Below are 12,534 nucleotides of genomic sequence, written 5' to 3'. Positions count from 1 at the left end.
GTGCTCATCTTATCCTATCTATGAATGCATTATCTGAAAAACAGTGATTTAAACATCTTTAATTTAAAAAATCATTAAAAAAATCAAATGAAAATCTATTTCTAAAAGGATTCTCAGGTATCTAATTTCATTATTCATGATTAGAAAATACTTGAAAACTGGAAGTTTTATAGCAATTAGGATCACGGTATCATGAAGCGGACTTAACAATTCAAAAATAAATGATGCACCTTATCCCAATGTAGAATAAAAACTCCTTCACTGGATTTTCTTTGCCTTCTTCCTAATGACTTCCAATAGACTACTGAGTTCAAATAAACAACTCAAATGGGGAAATTTGGATAACAAGTTTTTGATATAGATAAGAGAAAGTCAAAATACTTTTCATGTTATTCAGATTGGCTCAGGTTTAGTATCAGAACAGCCTATTCTAGGTATTCCTTGAACAATATCACCTTTTACTTTATTAATCTATCATGCCTTTCCCGTTGGGAATTAAGGTTAACCCAAGGCCCAACTTTGGTCCCTTTTGTGACCTAAAGAAGGTATAAAAGAGAAAATTTTTGGGTTCCTAAAGAAGGTATAAAAGAGAAAATTAAGGATCTTAATGGAAAACAAAGCACAGAGAAACTGAGTGCCTACAATTAGGTCACTGGACCTCCAATTCAGTGCACTTTTTGACCTGGTTTCAGGTTCAGGTTTACACTCTCTGTTAAAAGAAACCTTTCCAATCTGACTGGTATCTTCCTGTGCTCTGGTCTCTCTGTATCCTAATTTCTAATGCAATTGTGTGAAATGATTTTCCCAACTGCTTCCCTCTGGATCATGTCATGCTGTAGGCATTTCTGTCAGCCACTCTCCTGGAAAACACTCGTCTGCTAGGAAATGCTGAAATCTCCATCTCAAAATCTCTAACCTCTTTGCCTCTTCAAACATTTATAGCACACATTTCCAAGTTAAAAGTGAAGGCTATCTGAGCCCAAACAGCCTGTCCTGTATTATAAACTTTAAAATACTAAGCATCCACCTTTTAACATGTATAGTTTTGGTTTCCTAGAATTTTGGAAAAAGAGAATACTATGTCAAAGAGTCATGGTTAGCTGTCTCAGTGAGCAGCGGATATCTTCACTGGCCACGTCCCAGTTTGCCTAGACTTAAAATGAAAATATAGCAAACTTTCTCTTTCTGGTAATGGAGGAAATAAAAATGGTAACAACAAAGAAAGAAAATTAAAAAAAAAAAAAAACCAAAAAACTATAATAAACTAAAACAAAACAAAAAAAGGAAAAAAGAAAAAAAAAAAAAAAACAAACCCAAACCTTTTGTTCTTACCAGTTGTACCAAAATGATAATGGGCTGTTTTCCTTAGTTTTGGTAAAGAAATTTAATTATTTGCCTAACAGATTAGGAAAACAAGGTGACCGTGGTCAAGATGATGCCCAACCTCATCAAAATATTTTTATTAAGTCTAGAAAGGCATGGACATTAGGGAGGGCATGTGCTATGGTGAGTGCTATGAATTGTGTAAGACTGATGAATCACAGACCTATACTCCTGAAACAAATAATACATATATGTTAATAATAAAAAAAGCAATATATTTCAAACACATACTTATTAAGAAAACCACTGCATTCATGCAGCATTAAAATAGTAGCCAATGTCTGCTATCTGTAATTATACACAACAAAGGAAATGATGAAGCTAATCAGCCACATGGGTAGCACTTTCACTGTCTCCCTTCCAACCATTCTGGAGCCATTTACCTGTTATCCCCCACACTGGCAGTCTAGGACAAGGAGCTGGCAAACACTCAGAGTGGTGCAGAAGTGTTAGAAGGTTGGACACATCAGCAGGTTGTCAGGAGAAGACTTGAGAGAAGATGAGATGAGACAACTATCCGAAAGTGATTTCATTTTTCATAAAAACTCTCACAGGTGTTCTCTTAACAGGCTTATGAGACTGAAGCCACAATATATTCATCAAGAGCGTACAACATAAATGCGAGTAACATTTACAAGAATTAACTAAATAAAATATAGCAAATGTTAAGAAAGGAACTGAATTTGAATGAGGTAACAGATAATAAAAGAAGGAAAAATTATTTAATGATTGATAGGAGGTAAATTCCAAGGGAGTGATGCAAATTGTTTTGTTTAAACATGAATTGTATGAAATTTACTTTAAGATTTTGCTAGGGAAAACTGAAAAAAATGTACCTTTTACATCAGTATTTCTCACTAATTACATAAATGTTTGATTGCCAATTTCAGAAATACTGATTTTGGTTAACATGGATATTATAAGTGGATAAACTATCTGTGCAGAACCCATAAAATTTTCCACCCCTCACTTAAGACCCCAAATATTTTGGGGGAAGGAGTAGAGTTAAAGCATGAATTGTATATAAATATACTGAATTAACAAGTCTAGGGAAAAAACTATGTGATAGAAAACTTGAACTTTTTTTTATCACTGAACCATGATCAATGATATGAAGTTGAGAGTATCTGAGATATATTGGTAAAAGTTGGTTAAGACTTGGTGTTTAAATCTGTTCTTAACTACAGGTCTTATCTTATGTGTAAACATTTTGTAAGAATCCATTTATCTGTAGTAGTAGTAATAAAAGCATGCACTTACCATGTGCGGAATGAAATACCTTAACCTCTCATGACAATCTTTTTTTTTTTTTTAAGACTTTATTTATCTGAGTGAGAAAGAGAGGGAACGAAGGAGTGCACAAGCAGGGGGAATGGCAGAGGGAGAAGGAGAAGCAGGCTCCCCGCTGAGAAAGGAGTCGGACTAGGGGCTCCCTCCTAGGACCCTGGGATCATGACCTGAGCCAAAGGCAGACGCTAATCAACTGAGCACCCAGGTGCTCCTCACGACAATCTTTTTTATTAAGATTTTATTTATTTATTTGACAGAGAGAGAGATCACAAGTAGGCAGAGAAGCAGGCAGAGAGAGAGGGGGAAGCAGGCTCCCCAATGAGCAGAGAACCTCATGCGGCGATCGATTCCAGGACCCCGAGATCATGACCTGAGCCAAAGGCAGAGGCATTACCCACTGAGCCACCCAGGCAACCCTCCTCACGACAATCTTATAATAATTATCATCCCCATTTTATTTTATTTATTTATTTATTTATTTTTAAAAAGATTTTATTTATTTATTTGACAGACAGAGATCACAAGTAGGCAGAGAGAGAGGGGAGGAAGCAGGCTCCCTGCTGAACAGAGAGCCCGATGTGGGGCTCGATCCCAGGACCCTGGGACCATGACCTGAGCAGAAGGCAGAGGCTTTAACCCACTGAGCCACCCAGGCGCCCCCATCCCCAGTTTAAAGGTGAGGAAACTAAGGTAAGTGAGGTTGTAAAATTTACTCAAGTTAACATAACTGGAGAAATCCCAGCTTTCCTTTCACAGCTTGGACTCTAAAACCTCTAAGCTAACTAACAAATCAAGTCATAGGTGAGACTAACCAGATACAGTCTGAACTGATTCTAGTAGTTTTGTTAAATGAACAATGAAAGAGCATCAAAGGTCATAAAAGATCAGTGTTTTGTAATTCAGTACAATGACAATGTTCCTGGCACTTAAGAAGACTTTGCAGAGACTCCCAGAGATCTTTGGTGTAGTCTATTTCACCACACCATTAATGCAGGAACAGCCCAGTCAAGTTAAGTTTCTCAAGTAATAGAGTTTGTTAGATCCCAGCTCTCTTTACATTTCTCGGCAGAGAATGCAATGTACGCTATGCTCAGTTAATCACGTGAAGTTTTGTATTTCCAAAGGCAACAACATGAACTCTGTTGTAGAGAATATTTCTTGAAGTAAGTTAAAATGGGTTTTAGGAATCTTTTACTTGTACATAATGCTATTTAAAAAGCGGGGGAGGCGCCTGGGTGGCTCAGTGGGTTAAAGCCTCTGCCTTTGGCACATGATCCCAGGGTTCTGGGATCGAGCCCCACATCAGGCTCTCTGCTCGGCAGGGAGCCTGCTTCCCTTCCTCTCTCTCTGCCTGCCTCTCTGCCTACTGTCTGTCAAATAAATAAATAAAATCTTAAAAAAAAAAAAAAAGACTTCATTTATTTATTTGACAGAAAGACAGTGAGAGGGAACACAAGCAGGGGGAGTGGGTAAGGGAGAAGCAGGCTTCCTGCTGAGCAGCGAGCCCAGTGGGGCTTGATCCCAGGACCATGACCTGAGCCAAAGGCAGACGCTTAACAACTGAGCCACCCAGGTGCCCTGTGCATAATGCTATTTTAAGATATTTTAACCAGAGTAATTTTTCAATTGAATTTATCCTATAAGTGTGATTATTTTAAAATTTTAATTTGAAAATCATAGTAGTAAAATAACCAGCTACTTAAGCTAATCAAGCTACTTAATTATATTACAGAATTAGAAAATATTTAAAGAAACAGGGAGGGAAGCAATTTTACCTTACTAAATTTTGCTGTGTATATTCAACCTTCATTAAAATTTGGACCCCAGTTTGAGAGCGAATGTAGGCTTTCAACCTGAAATAAAAATGTCATATTGAAGGAAGCAAAACTGATTTTTAATATATTTCAAGATAATATCTATGGAAGACCAAACATTTAATTAAGAGTAGCTAATAATACTTAAGATTCAACTATCCAACGCAGAAAAAAAGGTTAAAAATATTTTCTAACCAAGGATTTGAATTTTTAAAAAATTACCTTTCTTCTCTCTTAAATTAAAAAATATTTATTTCAGTAAATTAAGTTAAACTTGGTATTTATTTTTAAAAAATGCATCCAATTTAGTGACAGGTACTTTGTCTTACTGCCAAACACATGACCAATGATTATAGTTGGATTATCAGTATTAAGAAGAAAAGAAATTCAACCATTATACGTGTACCAAAGACACTACTTGATATGGGGCGTGGATTTGGTTCAGTCTGAGCACAACCTTTTATTAGAAGTAGAAGATGAGATTTAATTAGAATTGGATCAGACATTTTAGAATCCACCCGATCTAAAAGTTAAACACCAGGTTACTCTGGAACCAAACCAAGCATTCCTGTCCTAAGCAGGTACCATCTGGAGAAAAAAAAAGTTAAATGGGTTCCTGCTCAGGAAAACTAATTCACACTCTAATAATAGATTTGCTTTTTGAGTGCTGCCTACTGTGTGCTAGGCCCTGTACTAGAAACTTTATAATTCCGGGGTTTTTTTTTTTAAGCTTCAAATAACCTTATCTAGTGAATATTATCATTCTCATTTTACTGATGAAAAAAATTGAGGTCCAAAAGTTAAGTAACTTACTCCTTGATCACATAGTAAAAAAGAGACAGAGTGAGCTACTATAGCCCAGATATATAACTGAATCTTTCTACTGTTCTATGTTAACCATTTTTATCCATGCTATATTTCTGGACAGGAGGCAGAATGTATCTTAATTAGTTTTACGAAGACTTGGTTGAAACAGAACTCCCTGGTCTTTAACAATTATTCAGAAACTCTTAATTTTCCAAGTTTCTGATTCAACTTTAAATAAGTTTGATTCGAGAGTTAACAGTGCAGACTCTGATTCCAGAACACCTGGGTTTAAATCCCAGCTTCACTGCTTACTTGCTATATGAAGTCATTTAACCACTTTAAGGCTTAGTTTCCCCACCTGCAAAATGGGCATAATAGTAGTAATCTACCTTAAAGGGTTACTGTGAGGATTAAATTACTTAGTACATATTTATTATCTACTCCAATGAGTGTCTGGAAAACAGTAGATACTAAGTATTATGTACTGTTTTTATTGCTATCCAAAAACATCATCCATGACTGACAAAACCTTGAGTAAACACCAAGGAAATGGCACAGAAAGTAAACTGTACTGACATATCATATTCTAATAAAGTCACAGCTCTACATAATAAATGTGTACATAACCAGTACCTCAGCATTTTTAATAATTTCAGAAAATTACAAGACTTTTGAAGCATACCTTTGACGAATTACAGGATCAGATTTTTCAGGATCAATATAAGGTCTTAGGATTTCGTTAATAGTTTTATCATCTGGTACTCTTCCCAACAAAAACAAAAACAACAAAAAGAAAACATTATGTATAAGCTTCTACTAATGGTGTTAACTTGGAATTACTAAATCTTGTGGTGTTTTGTTTAAATGACTAAACACAGACCTTTTATTTTACTCTTGGCAAAATATAACATCCTTTTAAGCAAAAACTGCTTAGGAAAAAGGCTCAAAAAAACTTCTTGGACACACTTAAAAAGTCCTAAAAAGCAATATTTTGAGAAGCTCCCTATAAATCAATTATAAAAATATGAAGCCTCTTTTAACACACACCTGTGCTCACAGATGAGAAGAAAGAACTAAGGATGAAATATGTTTGAAAGATGTAGAAATATAAAATCCGAAAAAAGGTTGCAAATTTCAGTGCATGTTCAATTTCAAGTTTATTCATTCTAAATCATAAGACCAGGGTAAAAAATTGATACTACTTTTTCTGGAAACAAAGTATTTCAAGTTTTTCAACTTTTCAGTAAATATGCACATTGTTTAGAATTATAAATCTGTAGAAACAAAATTAAGACACTGCTTTGAATGAGTAACTTTTTCCTCAATTATTCATATTCATATATACTACTGTGCTATAATATCTCCATCCATAATATTTAAGTCCTTTCCCTGACTTTAGTCTGGTATAAACTTCAAAGGTAACAACTTAGTTATCCATTTTACTCCTGATATACATTTAAGTTAACAATTTATTGTAAATATAAAACCACAATAAGAACAAAGTTCTTAATAGTTGTAATACTATACCTTTTTTCTATGTACACAGCTTGACTCTGAGGAAACTGGAGCTTCACATGCCAACAAAACTGCTGTTTTCTAAATTAGAAGATAATCTTATGAGGATCAAGGTAGACAATAAATTTTCTTTTTCAGATAGTAATTCAAAAAGTATTCCTAACACTTAATGTATCTTTCAACTATTTTCTAAGGTTTTAGAGGCTGTTTTCAAACAATATACCTGTAAGGATTCTGAAGAGGAAAACAAAATTAAGTGCAGCAGTTTTGAATTACAAGGACTTTACACTCCTGAATTAGAAGGCAATTTCACACAGATCAGGGGATTTTGAGATCAGTGTGTTACTATTTTAAGTTTACAAATAAATTCCTCCCGACTAAAAACAACGAGCTGATGTCTTTGCCTAACTAGTTTGGAAATTAAGTGAATGAAGTGTTGTCTGGTTGCAACCAGCTGGCTGAAGATACACTTCCAAGCCATGAGTGCGTGCATTTAGTAGCAAAACAGTAGACAACAAGTTGGTTGCTAAGCAGAATGCACTCTCAGCTAGAGTCCTTTTGCTTTCAGGTCTAAACTTTGGTTTGATACACGATCAACAGTAATAATTCGCCAAATGACTAATTTTAGCATAATGACCATATGTTCTATTTAACACACCTAAATTTGGTGACACTATATACTATTCCTTCTTTAAAAATTTTAATGCTTCAAATATTCAATCCAACAGAGAAATTTAAATGTTTTCACCATATGATGGTTTTACATGTTTTCCTTACTTAGAGGAAATTTCTAACAACCCACTGGCAAGTTAATGGCCAACAGCGTGTCCAAGCAAATGACCAGCATCACTATAAATCTGTCCCTTAGCAGGATGGCTCCAAAATCTCAAAAAGTTTTCTTTTAATACAATCTAGTAGAGTATCTCTCACTAAACATTTATATGATTTAGTCAAATTTTTATCAGATACAGTAAGAATAAAAGCAAGTAAAAATCCTTCTTTTAGGGTAAGTCTATCACAGATCTGCTTATGGAAGTTTTCGTTAATAACAAGACAGTTTTTAGCATGAGCTAGAAAAAAAATATGCTTGATTATACTTATGTTGAAAGTGCCACTTATCATATAAGAAATAATCATGTTAAGTTTAGCATTTCTTTTTTTTCTGATAGAACAGAGTCATAAAGCACCCTTTATTAACTTAAAGACCAGATGTCTAAAATCTCAGAGGAAAAACCTCTAAAAGAAATCTGAATGCAAATATAACAGTTCCTGGTTTTAAATAAACAATTCTTCCAAAACAAAACACTCTGCAATGTTCGTTATCTGTGAAACAGGCATTGTATCATATCACCATCAAAAAGGCTCAGAGATTCCATATTTCCTTTCTCCCCCTATTTATTTATTCATCTGAGAGAGAGAGCGCACACATGTAGGGTGGGGGACCAGAGTGGTAGGGAAGAAGAAAGAACCTCAAGCAGATTCCGTGCTGACTGGAGTGTATGGAGCCCAACATAGGGTTCAATCTCACAACCCTGAGATCATGACCTGAGCCCAAACCAAGAGTCAGATACTCGACTGAGTCACCTAGGGCCCAATTTCACATTTCTTAGTTAAGATATAAACCAATTTTTAATCTAAATGTATAATATGGCTTCTTTCTAAATATATTTGTTTTTCCCATGTTATAGAGGAGAAATAAGATTATGAATTCATCATCTTATGGAATTGTAAATCATATTTAATTACTCCAATCATTGCTTGAGTAATTTCAAGAACCATTCCTCTTTCTTAACACTCAGTAGACACTAAATACCTTCAGAAAGTACTTAGCATTCCAAAAACAATGGAAGAAAAGCCCCTGGAAATCATTTTATTTGCTATAGTTAACTAGTTGTGATTGTAAAGAAGTCATTCACTACTATTTTATTATATATACATTGCTAAATTATGACTATTATAAAAATATTTCTATATATGGTCTCAGTTCAAACATGAACAAATTTGAGAAGTATGTATACTTTTAACAAATGACCTTGCAATTTTTTCATAAACAAGGAAAAAGTATATAAAGAACACTCAATGCACCCATACTCAAGATTAAACCAACTTGCATGTTGCCATATTTGTTTGAAATATTTTTTTCTTCTAAGGAATAAAAAGTTAATTGAACTGTTCCTTGATCAAATTCCCTTCCCATCCACCATCAGAGGTAGCTAATTTCCTGAGGTTGGGTGTATATTCTTGCCATTCATGGTTTTGTACTTTATGTATATACCCGTACACATATGTATAAACAATATAGATTTTGTGTAATATTAACATTTACTTCAAAGTTATCATATTCTAAATATCCTATGCCTTGCTTTTCATTTATATTATCCTTTAGATTTTAATACATACAGATTAGTTCATTAACTTAAACTGTTCTATAGTATTTCATTTTGTGAAAAATGCCAAAATCTATTTATCTATTCTCTACTGACAGATATTATGATTGCTTCCACTTTTTTATCATTTGATTTACCATATTAAATTACAGTAAAGAAAAAATAAAAGATTATCCCTAGGGATGAGTCTATCATTTACCTCTTCTGGTACACAAAATTAAATATTAGCTTCATTGAAAAACTGCCTTTATTTTTTAACTCTATGGTAGTGTAAAAATCATTTGCAAACAGTAGTTCAGAATACAAAATTTAAGTGAAAGAATGGACATAGGAGGTTGAAGGGTACTGTATAAAGATTCCTGAAATGGCTGAGTTAATTTATTTCTGAAGTAGTTGCCAGTTCTTTAGTGTTCCTGAAACTGATGTAGTTCTGCCATGGGCAATGAAATCTAAATCTCAAAAGAATTAGGGTTTTTTTAAGTTAAATTTTTAATTTTAATTCTAGTGTAGTTAACATACAGTGTTCTATCAGTGCTCATCATGATAAGCACTATCATCTGTTTCACCCTCCCCTACCTCCCCTCTGATGAGCATCAGTTTGTTCTTCAAAGAATTAAGTTCATTTCCCACTTTTCATAATTATATATAGTGATACATGTCCCAATTATAAAAATACATATACACCAAAATCACATTATTTTTGAGGGGGACTGTAATTTTATGTTTTATGTTTGCATTAGTAAAATCTCTAGAACACTGTAAAGGGCAATGGAACACTTTAGTGAGTATCTTTTATGCATGCACACACACACACATACATTTTTGTATTTTGGACTATTCTGTAAAGATGGATTCCAAGGAGCAGAATCACTGGACTAGAACAGGGTTTCTTAACCTAGGCAGTGCTGACATTTTGGACCACATACCCCTTTGTTATGGTGGTGGTGGTGGTGGTGGAGGTGGGAAAAGACAGGGGAGACAATTCCCCCTGCAGGATGTTTAGCAGCATCCCTCAAGATGCCACTAGCAACACCCACTGCTCCCGTATGACAACCAAAGATGCCTCCAATTCTTGCAGATGTCCTTTGGGAGGCAGAATCACCACTTACTGAGAACCACCAGGATAGAGCTTAAAACATTCACTATTACTCCTACTATATCAAGACTACTATCCCCTAATTTCAACAAAATGCCTTCAACTATAATCATGTCACTGTGTCCTTGCCATAATTACCAAATTCTCACGAATGGAAATACTGTAAACAAATATTCTAGGTAACTTATGTACCTCAAGGCACTATGTCTAGAGTTTGATAACAGACTAATGAAGAACAGTGGCAATTGTTAAACCTAATGTCCCCTTCTGGACCACCTGACAAGTAAGAGAACAGTGACCTCTCTCTGAGTCCCATGAAACTAAAACTACTCATGCATAGCAAAGCTTTTTCTCCTGCCCCCTCAATCATGCATTCTTAATGAGGGCAGCATCACCCCAAAGGGGGATAAAGTTTGTTCTTGTGAGTGCTAAAAAAAAATCTCAAATATTACCATGGCGTGTGGGCTTCCAAAGGGCCACTGTACATAAACAAGATTAATAAGAACACAGTATATCTATGGTATCAAATATCATGGAGGAACAATTAGACGGAAAACGTCTAAAAGGGCTCCTTGGGAGGCAATAATAATAATAATAAAGGCTGAGAAACATTTATAAGTATTAAAAGAGGAAAATAAATATTATACTTGATTTTAATAAGGTAATACAGGGCACTTACTTAACAGTTAATGCTTACTAGAAACTGTTAAGGCTCATTCTCTCCCACAGTTTAAAGAAAATAGTATGTGCGCAATGACACAAATTTACAGGGGATGCAAATTCTATACCCGTGCCTGTAATTATTCTTCTGACTCCATGACTTAAAATTGCTAATTTTCATATCTGGAGTGCTACCACAATTCCAAGGAAGAAGGGCAGAAAACAAAGGCACCAGATCCTTTTAAATGGCACTGATCTCTTGATACAGAAAGATTTTCAAGTTCATTTGTAACCAAAGAAATGGAAATGGAAATGAAATAGTTTTACCTGTCAGATTTACAAAGAGGTCGTTAAAATTAGAAATACTAGGGAAGAGTGGTGAAATGGACACTTTTCATTGTTGATAGAAATATAAATTGGTGTAAGCTTCCGGCAGTTTAGTTTCATAAAAGCTATAAATAAATATTCACAATAAAAAATACACATATTTTTGCCTCAACAGTTTTAGTACCAGGAATTTATTCCAAGGAAATAATTGGACAAGTAATGACATATGTTCATGCCTGCTGTTTCACTCTAGAAAAAAATAAAAAACAACCTAAATGGGTATCATCAGGGAACTGATTAAATAAATTATAGCAGATCTACATAATGAATGAAAAGATGAGGCAGAACTATATGCACTGAGGTAGAAAAATGTATGTGTTGAATGAGGACATATATGTTTAAAATACATATCCATAAATGTGTTTACAAGTATGAAGGACAGGCCCAAACTTTTAACTACGGTTATTTCTTGCCATAATGAAAGGACTTAATTCTTACTTTATACATCTCTATTTAATCTCTGACATAATGATTTGCTAATTTTTATAATCAGCAAAATAAAATGTTTCCACGGGAAAGTAGAGGATGATAGTCCTAGAAAGGACAGGACTAATTTGACCATTCTTTTTAAACCTAAAAATATTCCTTAGTGGAAGTGTTCTTTTAAGAGGTTTCCTTTTGGGCGCCTGGGTGGCTCAGTGGGTTAAGCCGCTGCCTTCGGCTCGGGTCGTGATCTCAGGGTCCTGGGATCGAGTCCCGCATCGGGCTCTCTGCTCAGCAGGGAGCCTGCTTCCTCCTCTCTCTCTCTGCCTGCCTCTCTGTCTACTTGTGATCTCTCTCTGTCAAATAAATAAATAAAAAAATCTTTGGAAAAAAAAAAAAAAGGTTTCCTTTTTATCTTAGAGATTATTACCCTACCAGAACTAGGGTTACTCATCTAATCATTTTGACAGCTTCAAAGCTATCTTCCTCAAGAAATAGTCCACAGGGGCGCCTGGGTGGCTCAGTGGGTTAAAGCCTCTGCCTTTGGCTCAGGTCATGATCCCAGGGTCCTGGGATCGAGCCCCACATCGGGCTCTCTGCTCAGCAGGGAGCCTGCTATCCCTCCTCTCTCTGCCTGCCTCTCTGCCTACTTGTGATCTTTGTCTGTCAAATAAAAATTTAAAAAAAAAAAAATTAAAAAAAAAAAAGAGAAGAAATATTCCACAGCTAAGAGTTACATACGAAGGCTGAATTCTTAGTACTAAGATTTCTA

The 12,534-nt window shown here is 35.0% G+C and overlaps 1 protein-coding gene across 2 annotated transcripts in view; it reads right to left on the bottom strand.

The window, feature by feature from the left end:
* Positions 1–12,534, bottom strand: part of ZNHIT6 (zinc finger HIT-type containing 6) — a 60,384-nt gene that overhangs the window by 20,435 nt on the left and 27,415 nt on the right. For both annotated transcript variants that reach the window (XR_007126465.1, XM_047724382.1), the window contains exons 6-8: positions 6,822–6,890; positions 5,977–6,057; positions 4,449–4,526 (exon numbers count right to left, since the gene is read on the bottom strand). Coding sequence is in view for 1 of the 2 variants with exons in the window: in XM_047724382.1 (XP_047580338.1) it covers positions 4,449–4,526; positions 5,977–6,057; positions 6,822–6,890 (228 nt within the window). In the remaining variant the exon portion in view is untranslated. The remainder of the gene's footprint in view (positions 1–4,448; positions 4,527–5,976; positions 6,058–6,821; positions 6,891–12,534) is intronic.

Source organism: Lutra lutra, chromosome 4 (genome assembly GCF_902655055.1).
Source record: "Lutra lutra chromosome 4, mLutLut1.2, whole genome shotgun sequence".
Classification (NCBI taxonomy): Eukaryota; Metazoa; Chordata; class Mammalia; order Carnivora; family Mustelidae; genus Lutra; species Lutra lutra.
The sequence above is the reverse complement of the archived record's forward strand: the minus strand, read 5'-3'. Positions and strand labels throughout refer to the sequence as shown.